Source organism: Pipistrellus kuhlii, unplaced genomic scaffold (genome assembly GCF_014108245.1).
Source record: "Pipistrellus kuhlii isolate mPipKuh1 unplaced genomic scaffold, mPipKuh1.p scaffold_m20_p_4, whole genome shotgun sequence".
In the NCBI taxonomy this organism is placed as follows: domain Eukaryota; kingdom Metazoa; phylum Chordata; class Mammalia; order Chiroptera; family Vespertilionidae; genus Pipistrellus; species Pipistrellus kuhlii.
In genome coordinates this window covers 72,415,670-72,432,385 of record NW_023425540.1, presented here as the reverse complement: position 1 = coordinate 72,432,385, position 16,716 = coordinate 72,415,670, and the positions used below count along the sequence as shown (strand labels likewise).

Genomic DNA, 16,716 nt, shown 5'->3' with positions numbered 1-16,716 from the left:
CAGTGAGAAATACCTTCCAGTATTTCTTAGCATCACCTCATTTGGGGTCAGAAGAAAGCATCCGTTCAGGACTAGAGGATTGAGTTAGAATTTGGTGGCATCAGGGAGGGTGGGGCTGAGAGACCCATGGGACCGGGCATGAGGTGAGACCTGAGAGGGCTAATCAGAAGGCTCTCAATCCTTTTGTCAAAGGCAGGAAGAGAGCTGGACGGGATGGCATAGGGGTCCAAAAGCAGGGAGATCATGCCCAATGGCAGGAAAATCACACCCAAGGGAAAGCATTTATTTTCTAAACCCCTGCTGACTGACCCTGGGCTAGGCCGCAGTCTAGAGGACAGAAAAGCAGGAGGCTTGGGCTCTGTCTGGGAGGGCCCCAGCTGAGGAGACTGAGGGCACAGGGAGCACAAATGAAGTGTGGAGGGCCACTGCCCTCCCTGATAACTCACCAGAGGGGCCCATCCCAAGACTGATGGAGAAGATAAGGGCAGAGCTGCCTTCCTTCTGGGTCGGTGGTCACGTGACCATTTAGCACTCGCAGAGGGAGCAGCAGTTAGGGCTGAAGGTGATCATGGGCTTTGCTGGAGAAAGAAGGAACAGACTTGGCAGAATTGAAGAAACCAAAGCATGGACTGGGATGGGCAATTCCATGCCTGCCAGGAAAGCTCAGGTCAGAGGAGGGAACAAATCTCAGGTTAAGACAGCGGGGCTCCCTGGAGGCTCACCCTCCCCTGCCTGGCTCAGGCTGTGCTGTCACTTAGCCTCTGCTTTCTGTAGATCTCGAAGCCCCAGGAGCAAAAGAAAAGAGAAGAACAAAGAGAGGAAGAGGTGAGCACTCTTCCCCATTCTCCAGCTCCTCAGCCCCTCCTCCCACACAGCAAACCTGGCCCCCTGAATCACAGAATCAGGCTCTGGAAGGGAGTTCATTTTGTACCCCCTGCCCAGGCGGGAACATTCAGACCCAGAGAGTAAGCCAAGAGCCTGGAGAGTCCAGTCAGTGGCAGACCTGGAACTGGAACCCAGGCCTCTTGCTTTCGGGTGGAGGGTCTTTTCAAATTCAGTCCTTATAACCCCCCTGCACCTCTCCAGGGTCACAAGAACAACAGCTGGGGGATGGGTAAGGTCTTGGGGGGCTGGGGCTGTCTGGAGAAAAAGGCAGCTTCTCCTAATTCCCACCAATGACCCACAGGGACTGGCTGGGCTCTGTATGGACAGCCTTTGTGTAATTTTTGTAGGAGACTTGGGGACGGGATATAGGAGACTTGGTCAGCCCTGGCTTCCATCAGGAAGCAGAACTTAGGTACAGGCCGATTTCTCTCCCAGGCCCCATGAGTCCCCAGGCCGGAGGTCCCACCGCCACAGCAGCGGAAGTTCCCACAGCCCCTCACTCTCCTCCCAGGACAGCGATTCCAGATCGCCCAGCAGGTAGGTCCTGCCCCCCCCCCCCCCCCGGAGAGCTCAGGGCGTGGCTTTGCCCGACTTTCTGCTGAAGCTAAGCTGTCTTTCTGCGTATTAAATACACTCGAGGCTGGGGAGCTACACAGCAATTAATCAGTGGGTAGTTTACCAGGGCAGCGTCAGTGCCAACTTGGAACTGGGCTAGGCATCCCAGACCTTGAATAGAAATCAAGGCAGCGTGCGGACTGGGGCTTGGCTCTCTAAATAGAAATATTCCGGGCCAAGTGCGAAGGCGGGTAGGGAGCAGCCCTCCCTGCGGGAAGCGGCCTCGGGTAGAGGGGCGTCCCACGCCGGCTCTCCATATGTCTCCTGCCCCAGGCTGAGCCCCAAGCCCCGAGGCGAAGGTCGGAAGACGGGCAGCCAGAGGTCCAGCGGGAGCCGATCGCCTTCCCTGTCAGGCGGCAGCGGATGGGGGTCGCCCCAGCAGAACGGAGGCAGCCGGCAGCGGAGCGGAGCGCAGGGGGGCCGCCCGGGCTTGGCGCACAGCCCGCCCGATGTACGTATGCTTGGCTTTGCGGAGGGTTCCTGCGACGCGCGGGCTGCGCCTGGCTGGGGCGGGGGCGTCGCTGCGGCGGGGGAAGCAGTGAGTGTGTAACGGGGCGGGGGCGCTGCACGCCTTCCTCAGGCCCGCCGCTTCCCCCTCCCCTGCGCCCTCCCTTGGACGGGAGCGGCCGGGAGCGCTTGGTTGTTATGCCCACCTGGCTCTAGTGCCCTGTGGGTGGGTGGGGGTGCTGCAGGCTTGGGTCACCTTTGAGCTTGGCAAACTGAAGGCCAGGGAGGGTTACCACCGCGACACTCAGCCATTTAAGTAAGGAGCTGAAGAGGAAACAAGATCTCTTGCCTCCCTCTCCCAGGCATATGGAGGAGGGAGGGGGCGTGGCTATTGAGACAGGACTCCCCTGGGCATCACTTGGGCCCTAAGCCTCCACCTCCTCACCAAGCCCATTCCCCGTCTCTGAGTGCTCTCTGCCCCTCACTCAGTCCCTTCACTAGACGCCCCCTTCCCCCAGTGCCCTAGCCACCACAGAGCTGCATTTCTAAGGTCCTTTCCCCAGCCACAGGTATCTCAAACCTGAGGGTTCCACTTTCCATCTTTCCAAAGGCATCGCCCCGTGTACCCATTGCTCCCTGGGAGACCACCCAACGCCACCCCAAAAACTGTCCTCACCCATCCTCCAGGAGGGGCACAGGCAGGTGTGGTGATTGTAGGAGCTGGCAGCTGGATGGTAGGGGTTCTTCTAGGCCCCCTTTTGTCTGCTAATCTTAGAGTGTGGTGTAGAGGCCCCCTCAGGGAGAAGGGACTACAGCAATGACAGGAGCAGTGGGTGGGCACAGGGGACTTAGGCTGGGCAGTCTGCAGGTCCCTCACCACCACCACACACGCAGGCAGCCCAGAAACCCCAGCAGGGAGGAGGCGCTGCTCCTCCCCAGACCTCAGGTCTCAGCAGCAAACCTGTACATGTCAAGTTTCGTTTTGATTTTTGGCCGTTTTCGTTTCACTCCCTTTCTTTTCTCAAATACCCTAGTCCAGGACCTCAGCAAGGAAAGTCAAAGGGCCCCTGACAAAAGGCTTTTGGTCTCAAGGTTAATTTTTGTTTAGGGACATTACCCAGGTGGAAACTGCCCCTCCTGGACAGGGTGCCAGGCTCCTGAGCTCTGAGGGGCCTAGTCAGGCCATGTGGGGAGGATCACACCAATGTCTCTGGATCTGTCCTGAGTGTGGGAGAGAGCACGCAGAGGTAGCTAAGGGCAAACAGGAGAGGGACAGGTCTGAGACATGATGCCCAACCTCCTACCCCATGGGCACAAAGCCTGAACAACACAGTGCCCCAAACACCTTCTCATGGAGGTACAGAAAAGCATGTGTTTCCAAGTCAGGGTGAAAGGAGGCCCCTTCCCATTTTGGTTCCCCTCTCCAGCCTTGGATGGCTAAGCAGTGCCCCACAAGAGTCCTGGACATGTGCAGACAAAATGGTCGCAGCAACTAGGTAGACCTAGGAGCAAGCAGTCAGGGAAGGTGGCCTAGCCGCTGGCCTGGGGAAGAAGTCTAAGCAGCACCCCAATCTTCTCCTTCCCAAAGGGGGACCCCATTTTGACATGGCCCTGGGAGTTTCCTAGGAGATAACCCTTTGTTACTCCTTTCACAAAACATGGCCCCCTAATTCTCTCTCTACCCCCTGGGCTCTGGGAATTCAAAGACTGCTGACCATCCCCTGCCTCGCACCTGCGCTCAGATCCCCTCCTTGCCCATCGAGCCTCTCCTCAAAGTGAAATGTAGCTGGTTCTTGCCTCCAGGGAGGTGAGATGGAGGTCATAGACTTTGCCATTAACCAAAAATGTTTTTTTGGGAAAAGCACTGGGGGTGGTATTCTTGGACTCTCACCTTTAAAAAAAAGAGAGAGAGAGAGAGACAAATGGAAAAAGAAAAGCTCACCATTCTTAACCCCGTCTATGTTTCTGTTTTTGTTTTTGTTTTTAGCCTCCCATTTGAAACGTGGTAATATTGTGATTCCATTTCTTGTTTAGTGGCAAGGGAAGGGGGTGGGAAGTTTATGTAACTCTTCCTGTTATTTCATTTTATTTTTGTTTCTGTTTTCTTTTCTTTTTCTTTCTTTTTTTTGTTTTGTTTTGTTTTGTTTTGTTTGTTTGTTTATAATGTACAGAAATGCAAACTATCTCTCTGGGTTTTTTTCTATCTTCTCTGTTGTTCTAGAATTTTGCTTTTGTGTGTTACTGTGGGAGCCCCTCCTCCTAATGCAGAAATGGTTTTTGAATCTCAGTGAACATTAATCATATACATATCTCTATAAATTACTTTTCCTTTCTAATCAGAATTTAAAAGGGAAGATAACACTTACAAAATCGTTTCCCATGCCAACAGCTTCTGCCAAATCTGCAGCAGCAGCCATCCCTTCCCTCAACCCCAGGCAAAGGGCACGGGTGGACCCGCCTTAGCATTCAAGTTAGCAAAAGTGGTGCAGACCATACTCTGGGTCCCTGTCCATAAGGAACTTTGGAGAGAAGCTGGGAGACCTAAGGAGGGAGAGACTTATCCCAGGCACCCAGGGTCCTTCCCAGAGCAGTGAGCCTCCTGTGTCCTCTCTGATCTGTCTAGGATAAGATGATGGCTAGGCAGGGCAGGGAGAGCCTGGAAGAGGGTGCTGAAGACACCTGAGAGTTTAGTTCAGGTGAGGGCTTCAAAGCCAGACTCTCCCAGCCAAGAGAAGAAAAAGCCATTCTCGTTTTGAGACTGAGGCCATAGGATGCTGGCTCCCAACATCCCTTTGATGTCCCATTCCAGGCCAGGGCTGAACCCCCAAAGGGATTTCTGGGTTCTGCTGCCTACTGCTGTCTGCAGCTCACAGAGATCAAATGACCAGCTAAAGACACACAGCGTTTTAGAGGCAGATCTAAAAAGAAGACCCTCTAACCTCAAGACCACAGCCACAGCCAAGGTGTGGAGATGGTGGTCAATGGGAAGTACCCAGTTAATGGGAAGCACATGTTAGGAGCCTGAGTAGGAGGAGAAGGAGGAGGACTTGGGAAGTGGATTCTGGGGGCCTCAGCTCTTTCCTTTCCCCTGGGGAACCCTCTAGAAGTTGTTGGCTCTCTGAACTCCCTGGCACTGAGGCCTATCCACATGAAGACCAGGGTAGAAGTGAGCCTGGTATTGCACAACTCTATATGACTGCAGCTTTAACAACTCAGGGAAACCCTAAGCCCTCACAGTTCACACCAGCTGGGAAAAGAAATAATGAAGCAAAGTGAGGGAAAGGAAGCCACTCAAGGTCACGCAATGTGGGGTAGAAAAGTAAGATACTGAGCCCAAAGCCCAGCATGCTGGCCAGATAGGGTGTGCGGGGATTGCAGCCTTAGGAGTAGGGCCCCCTTCCTTGGCTCCATCTGTCCCTAGCATTGGAAGCCTCACCATTTGCCATTAGAGCCAGAGATGCTTCCTGAGCAAGGCTCCCAGGCTCTCTGGTTTCCGCCTCTGGTTCAAATTTCATCTCAAAATGGGCAGCCTAGAGTGACCCCAAGAAGAGGTGCCCATGGCACTGCCTGACCTGTCTCATCCAGGCCTCTGTCCTCTACACCCCCAGGAGGAGCAGTGACCATGGCTGGAGTGAGGCAGTTAGCATAGGAAGGGTCACCTTGGCATTTCTTAGGCTGAAGCCGGAAAGCAGGAGGGATGGATTTTGCTAAATGGTGCTGAAGCCAGGGGGAAAGGGAACAAGGTTGACTTGAGGCAGGATCAATCCTCCAAATTGAATCCGTGGTTGCCTTCCCTTTTAAATGCACAGTTCCCACCTCACCCCATCTGTCCACTCTGATTGGCCTTGTCTAAACAGCTTCTCTTTCTTCTTTCTGGCTGGGTCCACCTTTCTCTCTGTCTCTATTCCTTCTTCCTCTGCCTTTGCCCTCTCTCTCTCTCTCTCTCTCTCTCTCTCTCTCTCTCTCTCTCTCTCTCTCTCTCTCTCTCTCTCTTTCCTTGAGCTCCTCTGTCTCTTTCTCTCCATCTCTCCCCTGAAATGGGTCTATCTCCCCAGGCTGCAAGCCCCTCCTTCACCCACCCTGTGGTTCTGCTTCCATCAGCTGCTTCCTGCATGCCCTCTGGAGGTTTTTGTTGTTTAAAGAGTTAAGAAAAGCTTGGCTATTTGGAACCTGTGGTGGGAGGGGGAAAGCAAACAGAAATGGCTGGGCAGAAGTCCCCTGCCATCCCTGGGACTAGACCAAAAGCCACACTTAGCTGCCATATGCCACCTCAGAGGGGGAGCGCAGCTCAAAGTCACTGTCTTTCCCCATTCTGCATTCCCAATGCGGAGACCTTCTTTTCTTTTTTATTATTGCATTCCCGTCCCTGACCACTGAGAAGGTAGGTATCCCAGCTCAGCTGTGCGCTCGCTCGCTCCCATCTCCAGATAAGCCCTGCCACTCTGCTTGGTTTGAATGTGGTTTTCTTCCTCTTTCTCTCAGTCTCACTCTGGTTGGTTTTCTTCCCTTTCCTTTTCTTTCCTTATTTTAGTGACTACTCATTTGTAACTTGCATTTTCTCCAAATGAGCTACAAAGCTGTGTTTCCTGGTTTGTCGTTTGGTTTTCTTGACCTCTCCCCACCCCACCCCAACAACTTTTCTGGTTCATTCTTCCTCCTTCCCACCTTCCCTGCTCCTCCTTCTTCCTCTCCACCCCACCTCCCAACCCTCCTTCATGCTCTCTCTCATTTTGTTGTCTGAATGCATTTCTGTGTGGTTTAGCATTCCAAGTTTGTGTTCCCATCCTGAACTCTATGGTGTGGTTGAGCCAATTTGATTTCTGTTGTCTGGAGTAACTGCTAAGCCTCTCACCTCTCACCCCTGCCAGCCCCTGGGGTGACTTGAGCAATAAATCTTTGTTGGAGGGGCCTGTGCTGGGCCTTTGCCCTCCGGATGCTGGAGGAAGTTCTGGCTGAGGTCAAGCCTGGGAAGAGAGCCCTGTCCCATCCTCTGGGGCCTGCTGGGCTCCTGCAGGTGCTGCTCTGGCTGACAGCAGAGCTTTAGGGTGGAAGCTGCAGGACTTTAGGGCAGCAGCTGACACCAGGACTAAATCACACAGCTCCATCTTTGGGGTGTTATGGTGATTGGACTTTGGCTGGGGAGTAAACTGCAGGAGTAGGCACTGGACTTAAAGTTCCACTTAGAAAAGTCTCTGTGGGGGGTGAAAGAAACTCTCAGCTAACCCTCTGTTCTCTGGACCACTACTCAATCTAGAAAGGGACTCCCTCCCTCCCCCAGCATCCTTCCATCTTCCAAATTTGAGCTTAATGTGCAGAATGATCCAGAAGGGATCATCAGCAAAGACCACGGACCCCCAAGATTAGAGCAGAACTAGGCTAGGTCCTGGGATTTGTGTCTTCCAGCCCAGTGCTCATCCAGCCACAGAGGTAGGGCCTCCAGGATCTCATCTCTGCCCTTTAAACTGTTTTCTTCCCACCTAGAAGCAGCTACAGAAGTGTGACATCCCAGCCCTAGGAGGCCTCACTGGACCTCATCTTTGACAAGGGAGGGCCTCATCTCTTCCCATGTTGACCCCAAGGGCAAGTCCCCAGTAGCTCACCCCTTTAGAACATTCTTCAATCCTGGTGGTGCTAGGAGGGCAGGCAAGGAAACTGTTCACGGAGAGAGAGAGTGCTGCTGGTCCAATGGAGAAGAGGAGGCCCCACCCTCAAGGAGTAGCTGATGCAATCAGGCACCCAGAAACAGAAACCTCAAATGCTGACCTGGAGGGGCTAACTGCCCTAGATGCTCACTTATTCTTATCTTTAGGAATATCAGGGTCAGGCAACCACACTATTTCTAGCTGCTCTCTTCCCCTTGTCTTTCCACCTCAAAAGTTTCTTATGTGAGCAAAAAGAAAAGATGATGGATAGGAAGTCAGTGATGACTCAATATCATAAAACAATTAAGAAGAAAAAAAAAAGATGTCTAGGAGAGGTGGTACCAAGGAGCAGAGGGGCTCCTGAGAGCAGGGCTCAGAGTTAGGTGAGGTCTAGCCTCACTCACTCATCCATTCACACACACACACACACACACACACACACACACACACGCACACACAGCATTTGCCCAGCACTCCTCCATGCCAGGCCCTGTCTGAGTATCCATATCAGGGTTGAGGCAGGCAGATGTGGGTTCACAGCCTCCACCTGCCAGGCTGGAGGGCAGACAAAAAGACTCAGAACAATGATAGGGGGCAAGCTGAACCATGGATGGGCAGCTCTGCTCATCAGAGTAGCCCCAGCCCTAACACATGCTGGCACAATCCAAACTGAAGGAAGGAACAGGGGTCTGTGGGATCAGAGAGGAGCGTGCCTGACTCAGGGTAAGGCTCAGGAGAGGCTTCCTGGAGGTGGTGGCCTTGGGCTGACTGTATTGAAGAAAGAAACATTAGCAAGGCTGTGGGAGAGAGGTGAGGGAAGAGGCAAGAGTGACAGAACAGGTTTTGAGAGATGTTTGGTGGTCCCTGGCCACCACAGTCCTGTCTGGCAATGAGATCCAAGATGTCTGGGCCTGTATCTTCCTCAATTCCTGATAAATGAGTCCCAGCCAAGCTGAGGATGAGGATGGACTTCTGGAGGGATAGGTGGGTAAGGGTGAGGTTGATCCCTTCCCCTGAGGGAAGGCACTATGCCACCTACCTAGAAACATCTTCCTCCCATCCTCCATCATCCTGGCACTTAGGGGACAATGTTACGGGGCTGAGGCCTTCCTGCACTGCTCTGATTCTATTTGTCTCTGCAGAGACAGTGAGTCATTTGTACTCCGTAAAGAACCTCTCAGCCCCTGAACAGGTCCACCCTGTTCAGAAAGATTCAGTTATGACCATTTTACCAGTGGGGAAACTGAGGCCTCAGAGTTAAGTCACTTCTCTAAGGCCTCCCAGGAAATTTACATCAGAGTTGATTCCAGTGTTCACTTTGACAATTACCAGCATCTTGGGTTATGGCAGCCAATTGGCTTGGAGGAGGTAAGAGGGAAATGGAAAAGAGATTGGACTTCAAGACCAGCCAGACAGGAAGAGTCCAGCTCAGCACAAGGAGTCTTGCCCAGGGGAACAGCAACATTACGGGGGTGGGCATCCACCCAACCCAGACCCTTGTTATTCCTAATACTCCCAGACCAACAGTGGGAAGTATAGAGGGCCTTGCAGTGCCCATGAGAAAGAACGTGGTAGCCCTTGGTCTTTTTCCCTCCCTGCTGGCCTCTCCCCTGGAGTCAGAAATAGTGGCTTAGATCCAGAGTCTGGGTTGGAACAGAATTCACATCCAGGTCCTAATTCCCAAGTTTAGTATTCTGCCTACTTGCCTTGCTACTCCCACTACCACCGCCAAAGTGGCAAGCAAAGGCTTCAGAAAGGTGGGGTCCAATGTCTCCTTAGGTGTGAATACTATGCATTGGCTGCCAGGGCATCCATTCCCCCACCCAGAACTGTGCTACACTCTTAGACAACCCAGGGGATAGAAAAGATACTGGAAATTTGGGGGACCTGGAGACTTCTTTTTCATTTACCTTCTCTGGAAGGAAAAGGATGTTGGATGACAGAACCTAGTGCTAGGGGCTTGGGAGCTATACCAGCAGGGGTGGAGGGCATATGTGTTGGGGAGCCAAGGGTCTCTGGTAATATCCATTGAGAATGGAAATGCTATCTCAGAGGGGCCATGGCTGAACAACCCAGCTTCCATGTCTCCTGGCCTAGCTGGAGTAAAGGTGCTCAAAGGGTACCTTGGTACCTGGTAATATCTACTCTGCCCACCTGTGCCTGCCTCTGCCCCAAAGAGAGATGCCAGGCTCTTCCAGGAGGTTTTCATGGCCCCCTGGCTCTGATCAGCTGCTTTCGCCTTCTATGGTTGGTGTTCATTGGCTACTTCACAAGCTGGCTGTGCCTCTCCACCAATTGGGGCTGACTTCTTGGCTCTATCTTAATTTCCAGGCTGGATCCAGGGTGGTACACAACGGCCTTGGCACCATCTTGCCCCTGCAGGAAGCACAGTGGTCATACCAAACACACTCCTTCCAGCCCTTGGCAGCAAGGTTATCTCATCCAAGAGCCTGTCAAAAGAACTTGGCCTAGACCCTGCCCCTCACCTACAACTTCCTGGTTTGGCCCTGGCCCTTGTAAAGGACATTTCTTCCTCAGCAAACAGCACTGAGGCAGCCGAATTCTGTGATAAAAACTCAGGTTACAGAGCTGAATTGACACCAAATCTACCCTGGGGGTAGTCAAAGTCAAGTTGGGGCTGTTATTGGGGGTGGGGTAAGAGTGACGGACAGACTTATAAACAAACAAGTGTAATCAACTGTTACCAGATAGAAGCCCAAGGACAGGAAGAGGGTCAGGTCTCTGGAGGGAGGGGGATGGAGAGGGTGGTCAGGGGCATGCAAAGAATCTTGGACTATTTGCTCTGGAAGGAACACCAGGAAGCAGAGCCCAACACTCTCATTTTGTGGATGGGGAAACCGAGGCCCAGTAGGCAGAAGTTACTTGGCCAGGGTTCCTAAGTGAGGTAGTAGCAGGTTCTTGGACCCTGCTTTCCAGTCAGGGCCCTTTTGGAGGTACCAGGTGTCCTTTCTGGTTTCCTGTATCCAGAGCCTAGTGTCCTAACTCGTTTTTGGAAAAACATAGGTCATCTCTATCCAAAGGTCATGGTTACCCAAGAGGTGCCTGCTCAGGCCCAAGGAGCCAGGCGCTGCCAGTCCTTCCTCCAGAGGCAGTGTGGCCTCTAGGCCTAGAATGGGGTGGTTGAGATTTTCTCTCTCTCTCTATCTCTATCTCTCTTGCATTTTTGTGAATCTAATGATGAACTTACGCTACCACACTTTTCCCTTCTCTTACACATCTTACCTACTAAAGGAGGAAGTGCCACTTTATTGGTAAGTGGACGTTAACCAAGAGGGACTAAAAAAAAAAAATCAGAACTTAAAAAAAAAAAGAAAAGAAAAGAGAGAAACAGAAAGACAGTAGGGCGCTACTGACAGCTCCACAGGTCTCTGCAGGGCCGGAAAACAAAGAAAGAAAACTGTTAACAGAAAAATGTCAGTTCCCCAGGAGTTCAGACATTGTTTTTGATTTTGGTATCTAATGACATTTGTGGATTTCGTTTTTTTATTTCTTTTTTTTTCTTCCCTTTCTTCGGTTTAGTTTTGAGTTCAGTTGTCCTGCCCCGCCCCCATCCCCATCTGTGTGCCGTGTGCCCCCTCCATCCCCTCACTCACCCCCACGCTGGGGGGCCTGGGCTGCTGGGTTGGCCCTAGTGGGGCCTCCCGGTGCCCACCCTCTCTCTTCTCTCTGCCGGGATCGTCCGTCCCTGGAGGGGAGCAATGCCAGCCCCTCCCCTCCCCCGTGCCCGTCCTGGAGCCCTCTACCTGTCAGCTCCCGACCCCCACCGCTCCGTTCCTCTTGTGTTTTGCATGCTGAGAACCTTGCATGAGCTGCACTGTTGAGGCCAGAAGGTGGACACTCAGGAGAGGCAGAGGCAGGGCAGGCGCGGGGAACCGTGTGTGCGATGCTCCGGGACTGGCAGCCCCAGGCCGGAGCCAGGTGAAAGCCCTTTCTCCCTCTCTCCCCCCACCCCACCCACCCGCTCTCTTACCTCGATCTCTCCTTCCTTCTCTTCATCTATCCTCTCCTCTCTCTCCTCTTTTTCTCCGTTTTGTCTCTGCTTCTCTCACTTGTCCCTGTCTGCCCTCACTCACCCTGTCTCCTCTGCCTCTGCCCCTCTCTTCTGGGTTCTCCATCTCCTGTCTGTTCTGTCCTGCTCTGTCCCTCGGTCCCATCTCTCCTGTCTCTGTCACTCTCTCCGTCTCCTCCCTCCCACCCCCCACCCCCGTTCCCTCTCTGCCTCTCTCCCCGTCAGAAGCCCAGCTCGCCCTCGCCCAGGGTCGGCGACCAGGCGGAGGCCGGCGCAGCCCCGTCGCCCGCGCGGGGGAAGGAGAGCACGAGCCCGCGCTCGGCGCCATCGTCGCAGGGCCGAGGAGACCGCGCGGCCGGCGGGCAGGCCCGGCGGCGGCGGCGGCGGCGAAGGCGGCGACGAAGGCGGCGCTCCAGGTCCCCCGCGGGCGCGCCCCGCCGCAGAGGCCGACGGCGCGCCCGGCCCGCGCCGCCCCGGGGCCCGTCGCGCTCGCTCAGCAGGGCCCGCTCCAGCAGCGACTCGGGCGGAGGCGGGGCCCCCGGCCCCGGGCCGGAGCCTGGCTCCGGCGGGCACGGTAAACGGTGAGTCCCCGGGAGTGGAGGAGGCTCCCCTCCCCGCCCTGTCCCCGACCCCCACGGGACACCCACCTCCAGCGGGTGCTCCACCCTCACCGACCACGCCCCCTCCGCACACGCTGGGCTCCCCCTTCTGATCTCTCTCCTTCCACCCCAGGAGCTCTCCGGTCCTCCCACCAAGCCCTTCCCATCCCACCCCCTGATCTCTCTCCTCCCTCCATTTGGATCCCCCTGCACGAATCGCTCTTTCCTCTCTGTGCCCCTCCCCTTCTCTGGAGACCTCAACCCTCCACGAACTCATCCTGCCCTCAATAACCCCCTAAACGTGAGTTCCCTGCCCAACTGAGCCCCGTCCTCCGCTGAGCCCCCTTCTCCCTGGCTGAGCTCCCGGTGGCCGTTCCCCTCCTGCAGGGCCAAGGAGAGGCCCCCGCGCGCCCGCCCGGCCAGCGTCTCCCCGTCCCCGGGCGTGCACGGCCGGCACGGCGGCCCCGAGGGGAAGAGCTCGTCGCGCAGCCCGGGCCCCCACCCGCGCTCGTGGAGCTCCAGCCGCTCGCCCTCCAAATCCCGGTCGCGCTCGGCGGAGAGGAGGGTCCGCAGCCCCACCCGCTCGCCGTCGCCCAAGAAACCTCTGGGCCGGTGAGTGCGGGCGGGGCGGGGTGGAGGAGGGAAGGATGGCAGCCGGGGAGAGGGAGGCCCGGGCGCCCTCGCGCGGCGGCGGCGCTCACCTCGGCCCGGCCTCCCAGGGACAAGGACGGCGAGGGCCGCGCGAGGCACGGCGAGGCCGACACCGCCCGCGCGCGGCGCCGCTCCCGCAGCTATTCGCCCATCCGCAAGCGGCGCCGGGATTCGCCCAGCTTCATGGAGCCGCGGCGCATCACCAGGTAGGAAGGGGCCGGGGGACCAGCCAGGGACCTAAGGGATGAAGCCCTCCTGGAGGGACCGACTGAGCCTAGGGCAGGGAGGGGAGAAGGCTGAAGGAGAGGGGGTGGGGGTTCAGTAGAGGGAAGAGGGCTCTGAGAGCAGAGAGGCTAGACCTGGTGGTGCTGGGGAGGGGGTGGACTCAGACAAGTGAAAGGTCACTGAGGGGAGGAAGGCCTCAAGAAGGGAAGGGTCCCCCATTGGGGCCTGAAGGCCCATGGAGGGAAGGGGGATTTGCACTTGGGTCTTGGTGGAAAGAGACAAACCTGAAATTAAGTTCTGAAGATTCCAGCCAAACCTCCCTACATTCATCTCCTGGCAATGATGGGAGGAGCCCGCCATTGCCAAGAGCCCATCATTGCTCTACATGCGGGGAGCCCCACCCTCCCTCCCTCCATTCATCTCCTGGCAATGATGTCTCCTTTTCTCCTTCATCTCAAGGTCCAGCCTGCTGCGTGGCCTGTGGCCAGCCTGGGGGCCAAGGGGACCCCCTCTCCACAGGCTGCAGGGGAGATGCCCATGTGAGCTGGTCTGGCTCTGTTCAGCTGTCTGTCTGCCTCTCCTTTTCTCACTAACCTCACTGCTTACCTTCCAGCCCCCTGGGGAATTTGGAGGAGGGGGCACCAGCAGCCTGGTTTCTGGGGCAGCTGTGGGAGGAACCCTCCTTCTTACTTTCCCCACACAGTCCAGGGGGGCTGTGCCATGATCAGAGTTTCTCTGCCAGGACTGGAGGGTCTGGGCCTGGGTCTCCAGGTGAGCCTATGTCTGTTTGCAGAAATCACCCAGAAGTCCTCAATCCCTAATAGGGGGTAGAAGGCCACGGGCAAAATTCTGAGCCCAGCTCTGCCCCAGCCTTACTGGGAAGCCTTGGGAGGTTGCTGGGCCTCTCTGGGTCCCTGTTCTCATGTCCAAGCAATAGTAAGCATCCGTTCAGCTCTCACATGGTCAGATTCTCAAACAGGCCTTTCCTAGGCCTTGTTGATCACATTGCCTCCTCCCTTCACCCCAGAGCTAAAGGCCAGACCACAAGGTTTGGGACACCTCCAGACGTAAGAGGGAGGTCCTAAGATGACAGACTCCCTCCCACACCTCCCACCTGGCACCCCTCAGCCCCTCTCCCAGGCTGCCTCCTCCTCCCACTAACTACACCTGTTTTCTTCCTTAGAATTAACCCAGTGCGATGGGGCTTTGCCGCCCCCTTAACAACTCTCTTTTCTTTTCTCTGGGTCACGGTCTCCTGGCTTCAAACTAACTCCAGGGCTGGTGGGAGGTAGCTGAGTGAGGAGAGGGGGCCAGTGGGCCTGGGCCAGGCTGTGGGCATGGGCAGCAGTGGCCAGGGGTCTCTTCCTGTTCCCTTCACATGACCTGAAAACCCCAAGTCCTCCATTCTGTGGGGATCAGAGGAGCAGAGCTGGGCCGTATCCACAAACCTTTCCATGCACAGAAGCCACTGCTTAGCTCGGTTGATGTGAATTGTCCATATTTAATATTTAATATTTAATATTTAATATTTATTGAGCACCTACTCAGGTCTAGCTGAGATTCGGGTTCCCTTCCCCTGCTGACAAGTGAGGAAAAACAAAATGATCAACATGAAATTGGCAAGTGACCCCTGACTGTCCAATCCTGTTGGAGTGGGAGAGGGGGCACCTGAGGCAGCAGAACCCTGGCCACTGCTGGGAGGGGCTCCAGGCCCAAGTGAGGGCCCTGGATGGTCTGTAATCGCTTTTTTCCTCCTGGCAGTGCCCGAAAGCGGCCCATCCCCTACTACCGGCCCAGCCCCTCCTCCTCCTCCTCCAGCTGCCTGAGCAGTGACTACTCAAGCCGGAGCCCCAGCCGGAGCCCCAGCCCTGGCCACAGCCACGGAAGCTACAGCAGCCGAAGTGGAGGGACCCGAAGCCACACGCGCAGCCCCTCCCGGACCCCCAGTCCCAGTTACCACAGCCGGAGCAGCTCAGAAAGTGGCGGCTTCTGAGCCCTTACAAACCCCGATGGGTGTCCCCTGGCACAGAGAGAGGCGAGGGCTCAGGCCCCAGGATCCATGGGGGGCATACACCCTCTTGCTACAGAGAGGTCCCAGGGCCAGGGAAGACCTTGAGGGTAGGTGCCCTGCAAACAAGGAGGAGCTGGGTTCTGCTGCTTCTAGAGGGTCCCTACCCCCACCTTCTGCCCTCCCACCATGTCCAGGGAACAAAGAGCCTTTTCGAACACAGGGATCACCCTGCCCCCCTTCCTGCTTGATGCCAGCTCACCAGACTTGGGGATCTCAGCTCAGTGGACCCAGGGACATCTCTGAAGGTGCCAATCCTGGGAGCCTCCCCTACCCACTCCGCAGGGCCCTTGGATCCTCTCCATCACTAGGCAGGCAAGGAGGTGGGACAGCAAGCAGGATATAAGTTAGACAGAAAGAAGAATGGCCTTGGTATGCCACCATCCAGGCCCAGGAGTGCCAGGAAGAGCCAGGGAGCTCACTCTCGGTCCCACCTTTTCTCTCCAGGCCAGTCTCTCCCCTTCAGGCCTCACTTCATTCCCTGGTCCAAGGCTACACAAGCCAGGCCTTGTGCATGACAAGAGGTGGGACATACAGACCACAACGGAATCTGACCCTGAGATGACAAGGGGCTCAGGTCAGGAGGTGGACGAGAGAAGGAGTGGATGGAAGAAGAGCCTGTGAGAAGGGAGAAGCAATGCAGCCTAATGACTGAGCAGGCCCTGGTATTCTCATGTGCCCCTTGTCTGAGTCACAGGCACAGGATAGCGCTTCGGGGCCTGCCCACGGGAGCATTCCTCCTCAGGGTTTGCTGAGGAGGTGGCCAGCCAAGGCTTCCCAGAGAAGGGTGCTATAGCCCTTGGAAGAAAGGGTAGGATCTCTACTGAGGGCCTTGGCCTGGGGCAATGACAGGAAGCAGTGGCCCCCAGCCCTCTTCTGCTGCTCCCAGCCCCCTCCTCCTGGGGCCCTCAGGGATCTAATGAAGTCTTCCTTGGCCCAATAGGGCAGATGCCCTGGGCTCTGTTGGGGGGAGGGGTCTGGGGTCTGGTCCGGGTTCCCCTCTCTCTATTTCCCACTTCCTTTTTTTTTTTTTTTTTTTTTTCCCCACGGTGCGGATGAAACTTGGGACTAATAAAATACTCAGTGCCCAAAGGGCAGGTGGTGAGACCAGGCCTCTGTGGATTTGGGTACCTGGAGAGTGAGGGGAGGGCATGGGGTACTGGAGTCCTTCCCACTGAGAAATGAGAGACCCAGAGAGAAGAACTGGCACCAAGGAACCAGCGCCCAGCACATCCATCCCCCTGTGCAGGTGCCTGAGTCTACGGAGCTGGCAGCTTAGTGAGGAGAAAATGGGGACCCAAGATGATCACTCCCATGCCCTGAACCCCCATCTAGCTTCAGCAGTGAGTGGGGGTGGGACAGAGGAGGAGGCTGGGCCAACACACAGGACCTTCCCTATATGTGGAATGTTCCAGAATGGCTAGAACACAGTTTGGAGTAACATGTGGCTGTGAATCCAGGCACCCTAGGATGGGGCCTGGAAAAGGAGTTTAGAGTAATGGGTTGTTTTTTTTCTTTTAACAGTTACATTCTATTTCTTTTATTGAAATCTAA

The 16,716-nt window shown here is 55.6% G+C and overlaps 1 protein-coding gene across 5 annotated transcripts in view; it reads left to right on the top strand.

The window, feature by feature from the left end:
- Positions 1 to 16,267, top strand: part of SRRM3 (serine/arginine repetitive matrix 3) — a 55,493-nt gene extending 39,226 nt beyond the window's left edge. Inside the window, exons 9-17 of one of the 5 annotated variants that reach the window (XM_045571165.1) lie at positions 775 to 825; positions 1,321 to 1,422; positions 1,774 to 1,951; positions 10,842 to 10,861; positions 11,848 to 12,200; positions 12,606 to 12,830; positions 12,938 to 13,075; positions 13,554 to 13,633; positions 14,856 to 15,071. In XM_045571165.1, coding sequence (XP_045427121.1) covers positions 775 to 825; positions 1,321 to 1,422; positions 1,774 to 1,951; positions 10,842 to 10,861; positions 11,848 to 12,200; positions 12,606 to 12,830; positions 12,938 to 13,075; positions 13,554 to 13,633; positions 14,856 to 14,927 — 1,219 coding nt within the window. In that variant the 3' untranslated portion in view covers positions 14,928 to 15,071. Of the gene's footprint in view, positions 1 to 774; positions 826 to 1,320; positions 1,423 to 1,773; positions 1,952 to 10,841; positions 10,862 to 11,844; positions 12,201 to 12,605; positions 12,831 to 12,937; positions 13,076 to 13,553; positions 13,634 to 14,855 lie in introns of all 5 variants that reach the window. The other 4 variants (XM_036410142.2, XM_045571166.1, XM_045571164.1 and 1 more) reach the window with 4 other exon arrangements.
- The last annotated feature ends 449 nt before the right edge of the window (positions 16,268 to 16,716 follow it).